This window comes from Lepidothrix coronata, unplaced genomic scaffold, assembly GCF_001604755.1.
Source record: "Lepidothrix coronata isolate B3197 unplaced genomic scaffold, Lepidothrix_coronata-1.0 Scaffold6, whole genome shotgun sequence".
NCBI classification, from domain to species: Eukaryota; Metazoa; Chordata; class Aves; order Passeriformes; family Pipridae; genus Lepidothrix; species Lepidothrix coronata.
Window position 1 is genome coordinate 9,158,400 of NW_016690186.1, and position 17,144 is coordinate 9,175,543.

Sequence of the window (17,144 nt, forward strand, 5' to 3'; positions counted from 1 at the left end):
AACAGGACATATTACAAAAGTGCTCCAGAACGTCCACCTCTTCTCACTTTCCCTTTGGAGTCAATGCATGGTACTGTTCTTTTTATCTGTGAGGCCTTCAGTCATCCAAGAGCCACCCGTGATCTCAGCTGTCTTAGTACCAGATCATAAAGAGCAAAGTTTTAAGGCGTAATTTATTATATCCTCTCTTGTCAAAAAAAAAAGAGAGAACTGAAAATTTAAAATAGCAAAATATGGTCCTATGATTATATACAGAGAAACTAACCCATGGCATATATTTCACACTGAACAGAAGAATAAATGCTCTTTTTAGAAACCCAGACACATAACAGAAGAGTTTAAAAGACTTATCAGAAAGGGCTATGGAGGACAGTCTACAACTCCACAGGAGCTGGTGTCAAGAAAATGCCAATAAAGCAGCGGTGACTCCAGGCGGGTCAACGTGGTCCGGTCAATGTGGCACTGAGTGTCACCCTTCAGACACTAACATGCTGACTGTTGCAGGATGCAGTAACTCTGAGGCCTAGACTCACCATTCCCCTAAAAAAAAATTCTCACATTCAGCATGTGAGCAAAGCGGACAAGTTTTTTTCCTGCCTCTCTGCAAAAAGAAAAACACTAAAACAAAATGAGCTATTCAAATTCCACACACTCCCCATTTTGAATATGGCCCCTCTGCTTTCTCAGCTAAATGCTCTGTAAAGCTCTTTAACTCCAGGCAGTCAGGGCACCCTCCAATCCCTATTGTCCCACGTGCTATCTACGTAGAAATTTCAGAGGGGAACTGCCTCTTCCCCTACAACTCCTATAGCTACCTGGCTCATGCCAATGACTCCTACCTGCCAGGAAGAGGACTTTTAGTGTACATATGGTGCTCATGAGCAAGCACACCATACCTCTCCCCAAGCTTCTTCTGCTCAACACATCATTACCTTGAGGAAAAAAAAGGAAACATTTGTTCCCAAAGTCATCAAGTTGCTGTCACACTCAGGCACCCTTCAACCTGTGCCACTTGCTACAGTTCTCATCCCTGGATGCCAGCTGGTCAAAAAATGCTTAGAATGCTCAAGGCAATGAATAAGAAAGAGAAATGTATAAAAGAGCCCAAGAGACTCCCCTGGGGCCTTGCCACTGACCTCCAGCATACATGCTGGATCCCCCCACAACAGGTTAGTGGTGGTTCTTGACAGCCAGCAAAATAACTCCTGCAGCCAATCTGCTGTGAAATATCTCAGCTATGTTTCTACTTTTTTTTTGGGTTGTTGGTTTTTTTTTTCCCTGGTTTGGAAGATTTTTTTTTTTCATTTTCATTCCAACAGAAGAAAAGGAAAAATCTGCCAAACAGACAGCGGTTCTCCATTGGCAAACATCTCTTCCTCTGAGGGATCCAATTTGCCTGTCTCATTCTTTCTACTGGAGATGCAAAAATCAGCCTCTCCCTTCTTCCTGGATGATGATAGAGGGACTTTTTGAATCTGCTGAAGGGAGGGAAATAAGGGCCCTATGCTGTTTCAGCTGCTCCTCCAGTTCTTTAAAGGTTCTATATATGTAGTGATTAGAAACCCACTGGTTTAAATGAGCTTCCCATGTGGCCTTACCTCACCTGTCTGAGGCATTCTGAGGCACTGGCAGTGCTTGCAAGGTTAATTACCGGTGAAAGGTTTAAGCAGCTACTGCCCCTTGGTTGTCTGTCACTGCTTCCTTGCTCAGATGAGATGTCTGATAAGCAATAGGGCAGGCTGGGAGTGTGTTCACATGTCAAATGGGGCTCCAAGATCTGTGTGCTAGCAGGACCGCTGGGATTTAGTTTGGGATCAAGAGCTCAATCCCGTAATTCCGCAGCCTGCCCTAAGGCTGCAGTTCCACAAGCAGCTGTCAATGTTAACAGCACCCTCCTGCCAAAAGGAGAAGGCTTGCTCTTCCTCCTCCCCTGCCTTTTCTTATCCTCCCAGATTCCAGTCATATGGTCCTCAGCTTTTCTTACTGTGGCAGAATATGATTCAGTTTTTCCACTGGGTTATTTTTTTTTTGTTAGCTCAGTAAGTTAAATTTGCTTGTCTATGGGAGTCCCTGAGGTACTAGATGAAGGCTGGCATGAGGTAAGAAGCTAGAGAAAACTGCTGAGAGTGGGGAAAGAAAGTGGAGAAAATAGTGGGAGAGACTTCCCCTTTCTGGAGACAGTCATCTCCCGAAGCCATAGCACAACATGGCACTCTCTGCAATTAGTGGGGATGATCCATGTATCAGCTGATTTATTACTCATGTGAAAAAAGGCCTAACTTAGAAGCAAGTATTTTTCACTTAGCTGCAGACAAGAGGCACTCCAGCAGTATTACAGCACTGGTAAATTAAAAAGAGACAAAATTAACAAAAAATCCTTTTGGAGATAAATCTGTCCTATCCACATACTCCACCTATGTGAATGCAGTTTCTTCTCCCAGTTCTGCAGCAAATTTGTGCCCGAGCACTCCTGTTCATATTCACCACAACTTCCGAGGACAGTAAATTCCTGTTGTTTCTTTCAGCAAAGTGACATTTGCTAGCAAGTTCACACTGACATCAGTGCTTCAAAATGCTGCCACCTTCTGTGGAAAACTGGAAATTTACTGGTATTCTATCCCATGGACTGAATTTTTCCAAATTTCAGAATTTAATGCTTTATAAGAATGCCTGCTGCTTTACTACTTCCCTGCTGCACAGCAAATTACTATTTCGTGGAAGGATGTGAGAAAATCTAGGTTTACTTGCTTCATGTTCCTAAGAAAGAGGGATGGGAAAACATCATGTTAAATTTATAAAGTTAATGATAACATAAAGAAATGCTTTTATCATCCTCCAGGAAATTTACAGGCATCCTAGTGATTAAAATACCCTTCATCTGGAAAGGATTCTGTTGGTTACTGTAGGAGAGCAGGAGACCACATGTTGCTGCCTTCATTGTAAAGTCACAGCAGATTATCATGCATTAAAGAGGAGCTGCTACAGGGAGTTATAAATAACATCTCCTCCTATCAGCTTTTAAAAAAAACTGCAGCTGCTGAAAATTTCCATTTGTCCAGTACAAACTGTGCTTCAATGAAGTCTATCCAGGACTTAGCAAGCAGGCTGTTCCTTGTTTCAGTTAACAAATAGACAAAAAACTTTACATGCAGAACAAAGTATCTCCACTCATTTGCTCTATACAAACAAATTTATGCTATTCAGAAAACTTGACAGCAATTTCCAAAAATTAATCCCATGAATGTGATAGCTACAGAAATCACTAAAACATTTAGAAATTATAAAATATATACTATAAAAATAACCTCATTTTAAAGTCTTCAAGCATTAACAAACGAATATTTACAGAACCAAGTGCTAAAATACTTGCGTGGTCTTGTTAGATCAACAAACTGTAACCAGAAATCTGTACAGGAAATCAGAGATCTCTGAGAGAAACCTTGTCACCTACTACCATTCAAAACCTTTTCTTCTACCATCTTCTACGGTTATTGGATGAGGTTCATCACGCTGTTCTCCAGTCGTTCTGATACAGGGGTGTATACACATCACTGTGTGAATTCATGATCAAATAAACTGAGACTGTGTCTATATTGGCAAGTAGAACATACTGCTAGGAGAGGATATGCACAGCAAAGCTGCTGAATATTGAGATCCTGACACATATACTATATGCATTTCAGGTAGGACCTACTTCAGGTTAGCCCTAGCCTAGTGCTAACAGATGGAGTGCACTAAGTATGCATGAGGCATTCATCTTCTGATCACTCCCACTTGTCATGCAGGGTCTTGGAGTGTTCATTATGGATTCCTTTTGAAGGAAACCAAACTGACAGTTACATCCCCAGAACATACACAACATCTTCAACCCTAGCAGTCACTGCATCCACAGGACTAGACTAAAGCTGGTCTGGACTGACACCATCAGTGGTGTGGATGTTGGATCCTCAGTTCCCCATCTCTTGTTCAGAACTTCTCTTACTTGCCAGTGTAGACACAGCCTCAGACACTGAAACAACCTGAGGCAAAGAAGCCACAACATAACATTAGTTGAGGTATAAACACATTACAAGTGTAGCAAGGACTGAAATATCCCAGACCATGGCAAAAATACGTGGTTATGCCATAGAATGAGTTATAAAACACTGTGCAGAATACACAGAATAAAACTAACTAGCTGGCACCTGCAAGGTTACTGCTGAACTTAGGAAAGCAAAACAAGCTGGACAAGTGGACTCAAAAAGGCAGCTCAGTGAGCAAATTCAGTGCTCTGGAGATAGAAGTGGATGCGGCACAGGACCAAGACACACCCAACAATCATCTTTAGGCTCCAAGACACAGACAAGCGTCTGTCCTGCTTTTACAACCAAGAGACACATGCTGTCACTGTTCTGCACCTATGTCAAAGGAGCTGACTGCTGTCTGCATACCTAACACACAGCTGAGCAGCAGGAATTCCTCAGTAACCCCAGAATGTATCTTTCCATCTTTTAAGTTTCCAAAGGTCGTGTTAGAGAAGATCACTTCCAGTACAGCACCAAACCTATTTTAGAGGCATTTCCAAACATACTTGTGAGAAGGGGCCTGCAGGAAATGCTGGCTAAGGAAATGCTGCTGCGAGGACACACTGCTGCAACACCACTGGGGACTTGGGGAGACTCAAAATCACAGAAGGGGTCAGGTTGGAAAGGACCACAGTGGGTCATCTGGTCCAACCTCTGTGATCAAGCACGGTCATCCCAAAGCACATTGCACAGAACTGCGCCCAGACAGTTCTGGAATATTTCCAGTGAGGGAAACTCCACAGCTTCTCTGGCCAAGCTGTTCCAGTGCCTGTTCTCTCGCACAGTAAAGTTCTTCCGCATATTCAGGTGGAACTTCCTGTGCATCAGTTCCTGCCCGTTGCCTCTTGTCCTACTGACTGGCACCACGGAGAAGAGCCTGGCTCTATCCTCTTGGCACCGCCTCTTTAGATATTTATACACATTGATGAGGTCCCCTCTCAGTCGACTTTTCACTTTGCATTTCGCTGTTGCTGCAGCTGTGAGGTGTCACTGACACAGCGCCGGCCGCCACCGAAGTCACTTTGTTCCTGCTGGCCCCACAGCATGCGGCGCCGCTCTCTCTCCTCGTTTTTGGCAGGCGGAGAGGGAAATGCCAGGGGACGAGCCTGGGACAGCCCATCCGGACGCACGGCGGTTCGAGCGGGCTGAGCCGCCGGGATATTGCCGGCCGGGGGGAAGCTTAAGTATCATCCAGTTCCAACTCCGTGCCATGGGAAAGAACACCTCCCACTAGACCAGGTTGTTCAGAGCCCCATCCAGCCCGGCCTTGAACACTTCCAGGGATGCGGCAACCTGTTCCAGTGCCTCCCCTCCCCTCACAGTAAAGAATTTCTTCCTAATACCTAATCTAAACCTACTTTCAGTTTGAAGCCATTCCCCCTTGTCCTGCCAGTAAACGCTGTTGTCAGTATCCCCCAGTCCCTGGATGCATTTTTTAATTAGCACTGTCTCCGGATTACTTGCTTAACATTCCCATATGGCAGAGACGCCCTCACACAGGCGGCCGCGCACGCGCAGACCGCGCCGCTTGCCCCCTCCCCGTTCCGATTCCCGCCGGAAGATGCCCCGTCCCCGCCGGGAGGTTGGACCGGCGGCGGGCGGGACGGGGCGGTGCCGCGGCGGTGCCCGGCTGTGGGCGGTTCGAGGCTCGGGCTCGCCGCCTCCGCCGGCACGTCTCTGACACCCCCGCGAGGTAAGCGCCCGCCGGGAACCCGGGGAGCGGGTAAGGAAGTTGGGCCACCCCGCCCCGCCCCTCCCGCTTCCCGGCGGGTCCCGTGGCCCCCGGGCCCCCCGCGCCCGGTGCCCCCCGCGCCCCCGCCCGGGACCGAGAGCCCGGCGGCGGCTCTTCCCCAGGCCTGCCCGCCGCTGCCGCGGGGGGAGCGGGCCGGCCATGCCCTGTCGCCGGAGGGAGCCGGGGGGGGGGAGCCCAGCGGCGTCCGGCACCATCCCGGCACCACCCCGGCACCCCCGCCCTACCCTGGCGGCGCTGGCCGCGGGAGCTCCTGGCCGGGGCTACGGTCTCCCCGCCAGGCCCTGCCTCAGGAGGGTGTCACGGCGGGGCACTGGGGCGGGTGACACCGGGCCACGCTTGGAGGCCTTCCCTTCCTTTCCCTTCCCGTCCCCCCGAGTTCTGCCTTGGCCGTCAGCCGGGACGGCTCAGGTGCGAGACCCCCGCGCCCTGTCCAGCAGGTGGGCATCCATCCTCAGCCCCTGCCGTCAGGACTGGAGGATGTGGGACTCGCATTTCTCTGGCTTTGTTTTTTTCCTTCTCTACTTCTTGCACCAAAATCTTTGATCGTGTTCTAGTTCGTTCCTGCATTTCTGTGTCTTCCCTTCTTTCCATGATCTGACTTTTACTAGAGGGCGACTACTCCAGGGCAGAGACTGCCAGTTCTGGAATGTCTGGAAAAGACTTTGCTCTGTTGTGCAAAGTATTAGTAGGAAAGAAATTGCTGTTGAAGAGCTCTGTGGGAGGAGAGTGTATTTGTCAGTGTCCTCAGAAGCAATGTCGATGAGGGAAGGATTGTACTTTCTGGTTTGTACTTGAAAGTCTTTCCTGAGTGTGCCATGTCATGTGTTTGAGAGCTCTGTATATTTCTGGAAAAAAGCCAAGAAAGTCCAGGTATATACAGTACGTGTCATGGTGTTCTCAAATTCCGAGAGTCTCTAGAAGACCAAAGGCTTATTCAGCAACTAGAGCTGTTATTTCCATGGTAAGTGGCCATGCCGCAGCTCTGACGGACTGGCTACTGGAAACCCGTAGACTTGTGAGGTGTCATGGAGCTCATGAGCTATTAGAATTTAGGCACACAAATTTTGTTACCTGCTCCTCAGGGACAAATGTGGAAATAGCACCATGAAAAGTGCTAGTAGAGATTTACTCCCTGGATAGAAATAAAAAGTATATCTTAAATATGAGTTGCTTGTTATGCAGCTTCTTTAAAGGTTGGCAGACAGCACCGGTGTCTGGAATCTGAGTTTTTGTCAGTTTTTTAATGAAAATTATCAGTTTTGCATGGTTAGTTATGCATTTCATAAATGAGCAGATAAATGCAAATTAGGTTAAGGAGAATTTAAAGCCTAAAGAAAAGAAGTGCAGCTGTTTACTTTTTCCTTTTGGATAATGAATAATTATTGAAAGGAGCTGAATGTAAACATCTTTCAAATTGTTAGAGAAAGACATGCATTTGTCAATACTGGAAGTCGTACTGTAGTTGTAATGAACTGAAAGTATCTGGTCTGTGTTATGCAACTGGTAACTCGAAGTTCCTGTTTGACCTTAATAGTTTGTCAGATTTAACATCAGGTCAGTTCAGATTTGAAAAGCAGTATAGTTCTGCTGCAGAAATATTTCTTTGTCAATCTGTCAGTGACAAAAATTAATAGGTAATCCTTGATTGAAAAAGGTGTTGTAGAAATTCTCATGAAGACATGGGCTTTAACTGCCCAAGGCAAATGTCTCAAATAATGCTGCTTTCTACGTTTTCCATCTCTGATTTGTAGCTTAAGTCATATTAGAAGGAACAGTTATAGATGGTTGCTGATGTCTGTGAAGTTCTGTTGTAGCAGCCACAAAACTTAGTAGAGTCTAATGGATTTATTCACTGTTGCCGTGAGGCACAGGATTGACAGTGGGCCCGTTTTTTTTGTTGGCTGTGAAAGAGAGCAGCATACTGTTTTCTGGAAAAAGGTGAAAGGCTGAGAAACTTCCTTTCGAACGGTGCTGTTATCTGCCACCTCTCGAAAGGTAAAAGAGTAATGCTTAAGACAGCAAAATGGTGAAATTGTTGGATATGGAAAGAAAAAATAAAATTTGTATGTTGTTTTTTGAATGTTTCTTAGTTTGTTTTTTAATTCCATATCAAAGAAACTTTAAAGCTAAGCATTGTCTGAAGGGATGGAAGAAGGTGGGAATTCAGAGTCTGAGGAGGAAATTAATAAAGTGTTTACTGCATAAACATTTTTTGTTTTTCATAGGTGGCATGAAACATCTTGTTTGTAAGCATATGCATAAGGAATGCTCTTGGCACACCTTGATAAGTTACTTTGGCCTAAACATCTATTGCTTCTTTTAAAAACGTAAGTAAAATAAGTGTAGTATGATTTGAGATTTGCTTTCTGGTCACAGTAAGCATGATCTGCTTATAAAAGGAAAAGTGAATATATGAAAGTGAAAAGTTACAACTTTTGACAAAGACTCTGAAAGCTGTTGTGTTTTACAGAAATGGCAGCTCAGAAAAGGAAGTCTACGTTAGTAGAACCTTCTGCTAAACGTCCAAAGCTGGACAAGAACAGCAAACAGTCATCAGCAAAGAAGGAAAAGGAGGTGTCAGATACAAAACATGGCTCAAATAAGTCAAAGCCTAATCAGTGTGCAGTGCAGGAGAAAACTGTCCTCAAAACCTCTGTCAAATCAAACAGGTCAGTGACAAAAAACTATGTAATTGTTCTAGGTTATCTTCATAGGTTACATTGGTGCAGAAAAAATCTAAGCAGAGGGAATCTGAGTTAAAGATACAGCTGAATAGTTAAATAGTACTAGTAGGGAGATCAGACTTAAATCATTAAGTATGCTGTCTGCTATGTAATCATTCTCTGGAACCCTGTAAGTGTCTTGAAATCCAGAAAGACTTTCTTGAAAAAAGTTTCTGAAGTGAAAATTAAGCTAATGCTTCCTTTGAAAGCCACAAGTGTCAACTATTAAAAACTGCTGGAGATGTTAAAAAGCATTCATCTGGGGTTCATAGTTCAGTCTTGCCATGCATAAAAACCATTAAGGGTACACTTGAGAGTAACCAGGTAGAAGCGAACTCTTTTTAGAATGATTCCAGAGAAAATTCTTCTAGAAGTATTGAGGATGTAAGATCTAGTGTTTTAAGAAAGAAAATAAAAAATAAGGCAGAAGTTAGTAGGAATGAAAAGAATCTTATAACAAATTCTACTTTCTGAATGCTGAAAAAATAATTATTTGAATGTTTCAGTGATAACACCAATGAACCTGAACTAAGAATGCGCATGACTACAAGATCGTCAGCATTCAACTCAGATAATAAGACAGTACCTGGCAAAACAGTCCAGCAGCAGCAGCCTAAATCTGCAAAAAATAAGGAGGCATGCCAGAAAAAATCTGTGCAAGAAGTTCCTAAGTCAAAATGCATAATTGCACCAAATGAGCCAGTAATGAGGAGATCACAGAGACTGCAGCAGTTAACACATGTACATGTTCCAGCAAGATCCCTGCGCAACAGAGAAGTTAAAGAAGAAAAAGCTTTGGAAGTTAAGCACAGTAGCCAAGCAAAAAGAAACAGTCACAGTGTTCCAGCAAAAGCACTTAAATCTGCTGGAGAGAAAACGGAACAGAAAAACACAAAGATAAAGCCAAAAAATACTAATGAGAATAAAGAAATACATGTAGAGGTGACCAGCTCTCTGAAAGAGAAGAAGTGTAAAGCAGACAATAAAAAGGATAATTCCAATAGCTTTCAACGCAATCTTCAAGGGTCCTCATTATGTCCTGACGAGAGTCTTGAGGAAGTTAAGAAAGACCAAACAGGCCCTGTATCTCCTAATCCTAGCAACACAAAGAAAGTGGAAACTCATTCTCTTAAGCCAAATTCTAAGACAGTATCTAAGGAAAAGCAACAAACGCATCAGAACGTAAAACCCAATACAAAACCAAAAAATACTTCACAGCCATCTGTAAGTGAAACGAGTGCGGCTGATCAACCAGAGAACGATGTGAAATCCAAAAGGGTGAGCATCCTCGAACTTTGTGAAGAAATTGCAGGTGAGATTGAGTCAGATACAGTAGAAGTGAAAAAAGATTCCCCTAATGCCGAGGATAGCAAAACAGAAGAAAAGCAGGATGACCTGCAGTTACAACAAAGTGAAGTGCTTACTCAGAAAGAACCTAGTCAAAGTACTCAGTGCAAACGTTTTTTCCCTAGCAAAAAAGGAATGCCCGTCAAATGTACTCTGAATGGTAGAAATAACTCCTCAAACAAAAACTCTAAATGGACCAAAATTAAGTTGCTGAAAGCTAGTAATATGAAGCAAAGCAACTCAAATTCTGCAAATGCCCCCAAGATTGCTTTCTTAAAAGATTTCCCTGAAGTTTCAGAGGCAAGTCAAATAGCTACAGAAGCAGAGCTTTCGAAGGCACAAAGCAAGCTGTCAGCAAGACTCTCTGAGAATGAAAATACAACTTGTGTGCAGGAGAAATCAGATCCTTCAGCTGAAAGAACTGGAGTTAAAGAAGTGACATTAGAAACAAAACAGCCCACGAGGAAAGGTGCAGAAAATGGTTTGTTGCCTAATTTGACAAAACATATATGTGAGCCAAGACCAGATGAGGTAAGTTATTTTAATTATGGTGTATGGTGGGAGGGTGTTCTAAATCTGTTGTGTTTTCTGAGAATCCTGTGTTCAGAAACTTTATTTTAACAATGACTTTATTTTATGGTAACTTAAAATTTTCAAATGTATTAAAGATTTACTTTTGTGTTGTCATAGAGAGGATGATAGCAAGCTGAAAAATGATCAATTCCACACTCCTAAATTCTGTTGTTAGCTAAATCTTGATCAGTAAAATTTTCTGCTGGAGCCAGAGACTGTACAGATTGATATGTATACTTTTTCATGACTTAAGCTTCCATAGCTATTCTGTTCTAGAAAGGTGTATTAAAGGAACATTGTTTCCCTCTCATTTCCTTATCTGAATGAACTTCTATTAAAATTTAAGATTTTAAGGACAGCTGTGTTCTAGAGGAAGTATTTTACAAGCTTATATATAAAATGAAAAAGATTTTTTTTAAAATTAGTACTACAAACCTCAATATGGAGTAGCAAATCAGTTGCATTTTGTCTGCTTAAAATAATGTAGGAATCAAAAAACTGGTGCTGTATTCAAGATGTTAATACTTAGTTAAATTAGTGGTTTTGTTAATAGGTTAAAGGCCTTAAATAATTTGGGTTTTTTTTATTTAACATTTCCTGTTTTGTTTAGAACTTTCGATTACATTTGGAATCAAGTCCAGAAAGTTCTCCAGTAAAGTGTGTTACAGCTCCTGCACCACCAAAACAAGTTAAAAAAGAACCCAGAGAAAGTGAACCTCAAGGTAACTGTTTACTAGTAATTTTTCCACTTCTTTTGACCAGTTCTATGGGAAGCATAAGCCTTTCTTTAAGAGGAGCATTTCACACAGTAAGGTACATACAGCTGGTGCAGAACTAAACTTCTGGAGTTGGAACTGTTCACCAGGGGTTTTGTATTGTTTTGTGTCACACCCAAGGCCACTTTAGCAGCACCAAAATATTCTTTCACCTCTGGGCTGTGAAGTGGGAGAGAGAGGGGACTCCCAAGCAAATTCTTTCCTTTTCCATGTAATAAAGCAGTAGAACTTAAAATAAAACTTCCGTATTTCAGTTGACTTCTCTTGGCTTTTTTTTTTTTTAATTCTCTGTTCTGGTTCCTATGAATAAGTATCTGCATTTCTTTCTTCTAAATTGTTCTACTTGATCTTGACCAAATTACTAATTGAGTAATCACTCTCTTGTTTTTATTACATAATCTTCAGCGCATGAATGCAGTTTGTCAAAGCTTATGATGAGTATAACGTGACTATTTTAACTGAAGTACATTTGACTAAGAAATATTGTCAATGGATCACTAACCTGTCTCTTCATTAACTTTTTTGTTCTGTTTCTAGTGTTGGTAGGGTTGTTTGGGGGTTTTGTTTTAGTTTTGTTTTTTAGTCTGAACCTTATTTTGAGTGCACTGTTTAACTATTTAGCTTTACTAAATAGTTAATTTGGGGTTTTTTTTCTGCTGTTGTAGGATACTTTTGAAGGGCGGAATAATATACTTGGTCTCTTAGAGAATGTAAAAAGTATTTTTTTCTTCATTTGCTATTGCTGGTTGTTTCTTTTCCTTAAGTGCTATAGAACATGCCTCAGATGGGGACATGATTCTAATACTATACATGGAGCTATTTATGTGTGTGTCAGTATAAACATATTTAAACTCCTATGTAGTTTCACTCTTGGCTTTGTTCAGCTGCTGGCAAACTGCTCTGCAGAACTGCTCTGGAAATGTTGAAGAAAATCATATTTTTTTGAAGTATTGTGGAGAAATATCTCAAGACTGCCTCAGGGTTGAATCTTTTTTTATTGGCCAGGAACAAATCGCAGCATTGTCTTGAATATGTTTTTTTGCAAATCACTATTTGTGTAGCTTGAATTTCCTTTGCAACTAAGGACTTTATAATGAAGTTATGATCTTTGATTAATTGTAGATTTGGCTCCCACGCAGTTGACGCAAACTTCATCTACAAATCAAACTTCTGAAACTGAGAACAGGTATAGTATTTCATACATTATGAAATTACAGTAACCTTCCATAGAGTTACGAGAGAATTTATTATAAGACTAACTGTTGTCTCCCAGGCTCAATTTTCAGTTTCAAGTAAGTGACTTGTCCTTTGTAAAAACAGACTTTCATTTTGCCCGGTAGTTAAGGAATATTTTTGTTTTGCTAAGAAAATCATTAAACGAGATATTTTTAACTGGACATTTATTTTTAAAAGTATTATTTAAGAGTTGGGAAAACATTTATAGTGGTGTCTTCCTTAAATCACATAGCCAGAGAGTATGGGAAGGGTTTACCACATGATTTTCACTTACATCCGGAGGAGTTTTCTTATCCTTAAATTATAGGAGTCTGGGAAATCATGTGAAATCTTCTTAGGTGGTGAAGAGGGGATTTAATTTGGAATTGTTTTGTGATTGCTGTGAAATGACGGTGTCAGCAACAGCCATATTTTAAAAAAAAAAAGCTCTTAGTGTTAACTAAATTTTTCTTACAGCTCAAATATGCGTTTTATCATTGGTCATGTTGACTGTTGTATTTTTTTAACAGTTCTGACATAGTCTCTGGTTTTAGCCAGTTGCAGGCTAAATACAAAAACTTCTTTGTACCCGATACCTTGAACAACAGGCTAGCTGGCACAGTGGTTAGTATATTGATACTGGTTTCTATATTCATAATGGGGATGAAAATGAATGTTTGAGCTAATTTTCAGTACATCCATCCGAGGCCAGATAAACAATTCTGACTAACCAACCCTTTTGAACATGCTGAAAAACTCTGCTACTGTGGGATTTCACAATAAGGTGCATGGTAAGGTAGATGCAAAACTAGTTAAATGAGTGGGATTTTTAAGAATTTTCAATAATCATTGCAATAACTCTTGGGGTTTCATATTTTTATTCTCAACTGTTCAACAGTTTTATGTTATCTACTTAAATTTGTTACCTTTGTTATCTGACAAGCCCATATCGGTTGACTATTATTTGGATATATATTTTTCTTCTGAGACCTTTCCTACCCTACTTTTCACACATTATCAAAGATTTAAGACATCATTCTTTCTGTGGTAATCGTGCCATAACAGAGTAATCTATGTTACCTATGTGCATATCTGTAGTATAGCTCTCTTTAGGGCTTTGTAATAAAAGGTTGCAGCAGGAAAAGGCAAACCTTGAAGTAGCTACTTAAAAATGCAAATTTTAGGGCACATGACAGGAATAAAAAAAATTAGCTCTGATTTAGCACAAAAAATGCTGTTTTAAAAATGTATGGCAAGAATTTTTATTTTTTGGAAAGCTCACTGGATTAACCTGCTACCTGTGTTGCAGCAGCTGCCATAATTAAGTGTTCGGTCCTATACCCTTTGTTTGCTCAGAAACAGAAAATACATAAATACCTAGTTGAAGTATGTGCATTTTTGTATATGTTTTACTTTGGTGATCTCCCCGAGTTTTATCCAAACCTGGAATTACTGACATCTTTTTCCCCCAAAATATAGTAGCAAGTTCATAGAATAACTTTGTTGATGTGTTATAGTACTTTCCAGTGTTTCTTTCAGCTGTGACAAGGGGAAGCTTAAACCAAGGGAGATTCCAGTGATACCCATGCATTTGTTCCATGGATCCTCTTCTGCCCTTCACTGCTAGCCATAAGAAGGGAATAAACTTGAAGAGATTTGACATCTGACTTAGATTTGTGGGAATATTTACATGGTCTGCTTTATCAGCCTGGTGTATGATACCTAGACCTTATGTAGGAAATATGTAGTGTTAGGCACCATTTGTCATGCTCTGAAAGTGCCTCGGTTAAAGGCTTGTGTTAATGGTTGTAACTAACCTCCCCCTTCATCATAATTTTTTTTTTTATTTTTTAATAAAACAAAAGCTTTTGTAATTGGTCTAGTCACAAACCGTATTTTTTGGTTAATCTTTTTATTTCCTTATTTTTCATATGAATTGTAGATTAAAATATACAGGACTATGTTTTGGGTAATAAATTTGGATTTGCATCTCATTAAAGTTTAGTTATACTATCCACAGCGGCTTTGAATATCTAATATGACATGTATAAGCAGTTCCATTTTTAACATGAAATATATTTGTATTTCAAGGGTTCCATTGTCAAATCCTTCATTAGCATCCAAATGCAGTAACTTACCATCTTCTGAGGAACATATTCAGAAGCTAAAAGAAGCAGGAAAAGATGGTGATAAGCAGCTGATCACAGTAAGTAATACTTTTCTAGTAAGGCTTATAGATGCTGGAAGAAATTACTTTTGAATTTGCAGTGCTGTGGTCTTTATGGACTTGTCTAAAAATCATTGCTTATACCTACTACTTACTACCATTGTAAAGGACTGGTGAAAGCAGAAGCTGTACTAGATTGTCATTCAGTGTTGATGGAAAGATGGTGGCAACCAGCCTTAAGGTGATTCTTGTTAAAACAAATTTCTGCATTTTTAGAATAGAATGGCTATTCAGTGAAAATACAGCTGTTTTAGGCATAATGAATTTGCCTTTACTTATGTGAAAAATCACGGTTTCCTAAAATTTCAGAATTACAGGGTGAGCTGCATCTGGCAGATTGTGTGCAATATTAATACCAACGGATTTGTTCCTGTGTCATTCAAATGTCCTTTGTTCTGAAATAAACTTCAAGATTTTCCAGTGGATGTCCTTATTTTCACCATAATATTTAGCAGCAATACTGGTTTGGTTATTTATTCTTATCCTTTTTGCTATTAGCTAAAAAATACAGGTAACAAGAAAATGCAAAATGAGAAGGGAGTGACAGTTGTTTTTCTCTCTTGTAGAATCACACTACTTGGTAATGAGACAGTTGGAGTTTTTGGTTGTGTTTTGTTTTGTGTTTTTAGTCATCCACATATCAGATAATCCTTGAGAAATGAAAAGCTAGAGCTGGGAAGCTACAGAGGAAGAGGAATCCAGGCCATAAGGAAGGAAGCTTCTTAGGAAATTACACCTCTCACACACATAATTGGAGGTCATGCTAAATTGTAATTTTTCCGTGTAATAAATGGATTAGGCACATGAAAATATTGACTAAATAGAAGCAGGTGAATTCTGAACACTCTTATATCCCTACTGAAATATTTTAAAATCAGAGCTTCCAAGAACTAAATGGATAAACATATCCTTGAATTGCCTGAAGTTACAAATCTAGGCATGTGAATGCCCAGCCACAGGATGATAACTGATCTGGATCTAACATTTCAGTTATTGCCTCTTTGAAACTCATTTTACCAACAGAATTAAAGTGAGTTATTAAGTATCTTAACTATATTAAAAGGAATGTAGTAATATCCCTTTTCATTTCAGTAAAGCTAACTTAATTTTTGCTCATAGAGTCACAGAACTTGACTGAAAAGTTGCTAGGATCTTTGACAAGAAGAAATATGGAACTTCCTGCTTGGTTACTGAAGAGAGGTTGTGTAGCTCTCCTCTGGGGTGTTCATATAAAGAAATTTCTTGGAGCTTGCTGACTATGGTGGTAGTACCCTTGTATTCCACCCGAATTAGGAGAGTAATATTTTCTTTTCTCTAGATATGCAACAGTAAAAGTTATTTACCAAGCAAAATTTCAGAGTATAAAGAAAGATTCATCAATGAAGAACACCGGGGGAAAATGGGAGAGATTTAGTGTCTGGTTTTGTATGTGTATTTTTGGAAAATGCAACTGAGCACTGTGTTTCAGTTGTAAATGTGAAAGTAATAGCTTCACAATATCTTATATATTTCAGCACTTCATACAAATCTAATTCACTTTGATTTCACTGAGTTCAGAGCAGGCTTTTTATTGTGTTGATAAGGCATTTTGGTAATGCCTGTATTTCACTTTACACAGAAAGCATTAGGAAAGATACTGATTTGTTTTTCTTTTACCTTGGGGTAAACTGCTCTTTTAGCATTGTCAAAACATATAGAGGAACTCAAGTATTAGTTAAGCTATTTTGTATAATACTATCCTTGACATTGGTTACTGTGAAGATGGGACATAGTTATGCCTAGAATAGTTTGTTCTAGCTTTTGGAGGGTAAATACTCGAAAGATTTGGGATTAAATGTAATAAAATAAGGTACAATTTGTTATTAATAGTTTTGTTTGCAAAACCACGGTGATTTTCTTAAATGTGGATTCTGAATGGCTGAGGGGTTTTTTTAGTAGTAGTAATAAATATTTTTGAAGGTGTTTGTGCAGTTCTCTAATGATCCTCTGAGAAAGGAGAAATTATTAATTTGGTTTAAAAACTGTTGAGGTTGACATTTCTCCTTTTTGGAGAGCAGGTCAAATCACTTAAATTAGCATTTATAGTGTCTAGAAACTTTTATAGTTAATAGCTAGAAATCATTTTTATTTCAAGTTTCTGGCGTGTTGTTTTAAGAGAAACAGTTTCATTATTCTTCCTTATTCTTCCTATTCCTTCTTGAGCAAAACTGGGAGGTCATGCTTTTGTTCTTAGCAAGAGACATTTAATTTGCACTTTATTACACTTTTTCAAAAAATGAAATGCCTGAAAGGTGCAATTTTGGGCTCTCTACTGTGTGATCTGATTCCTTTGGAGATCTGTTGACCTAGTCCATCTTGATGTGTGTACAGAATCCTTTTTTCTTTCTGTAACCAAAGCAGAAAAACTAGTTGTGCTTTGTTTGACTAGCCACATGATGGAATATCTTTTGCTGTTCTTCTGCTACT

General features: G+C 40.2%; 1 protein-coding gene across 5 annotated transcripts in view; it reads left to right on the forward strand.

Moving 5' to 3' along the window:
- Window positions 1-5,647: 5,647 nt before the first annotated feature.
- The window catches only part of ESCO1 (establishment of sister chromatid cohesion N-acetyltransferase 1), a 33,144-nt gene continuing 21,647 nt past the window's right edge, over window positions 5,648-17,144 (forward strand). For 2 of the 5 annotated variants that reach the window (XR_001877521.1, XR_001877522.1), the window contains exons 1-7: window positions 5,648-5,757; window positions 8,043-8,144; window positions 8,288-8,486; window positions 9,047-10,418; window positions 11,071-11,182; window positions 12,359-12,422; window positions 14,543-14,657. Coding sequence is in view for 3 of the 5 variants with exons in the window: in XM_017831470.1 (XP_017686959.1) it covers window positions 8,290-8,486; window positions 9,047-10,418; window positions 11,071-11,182; window positions 12,359-12,422; window positions 14,543-14,657 (1,860 nt within the window). In the remaining 2 variants the exon portion in view is untranslated. The other 3 variants (XM_017831470.1, XM_017831485.1, XM_017831478.1) reach the window with 3 other exon arrangements.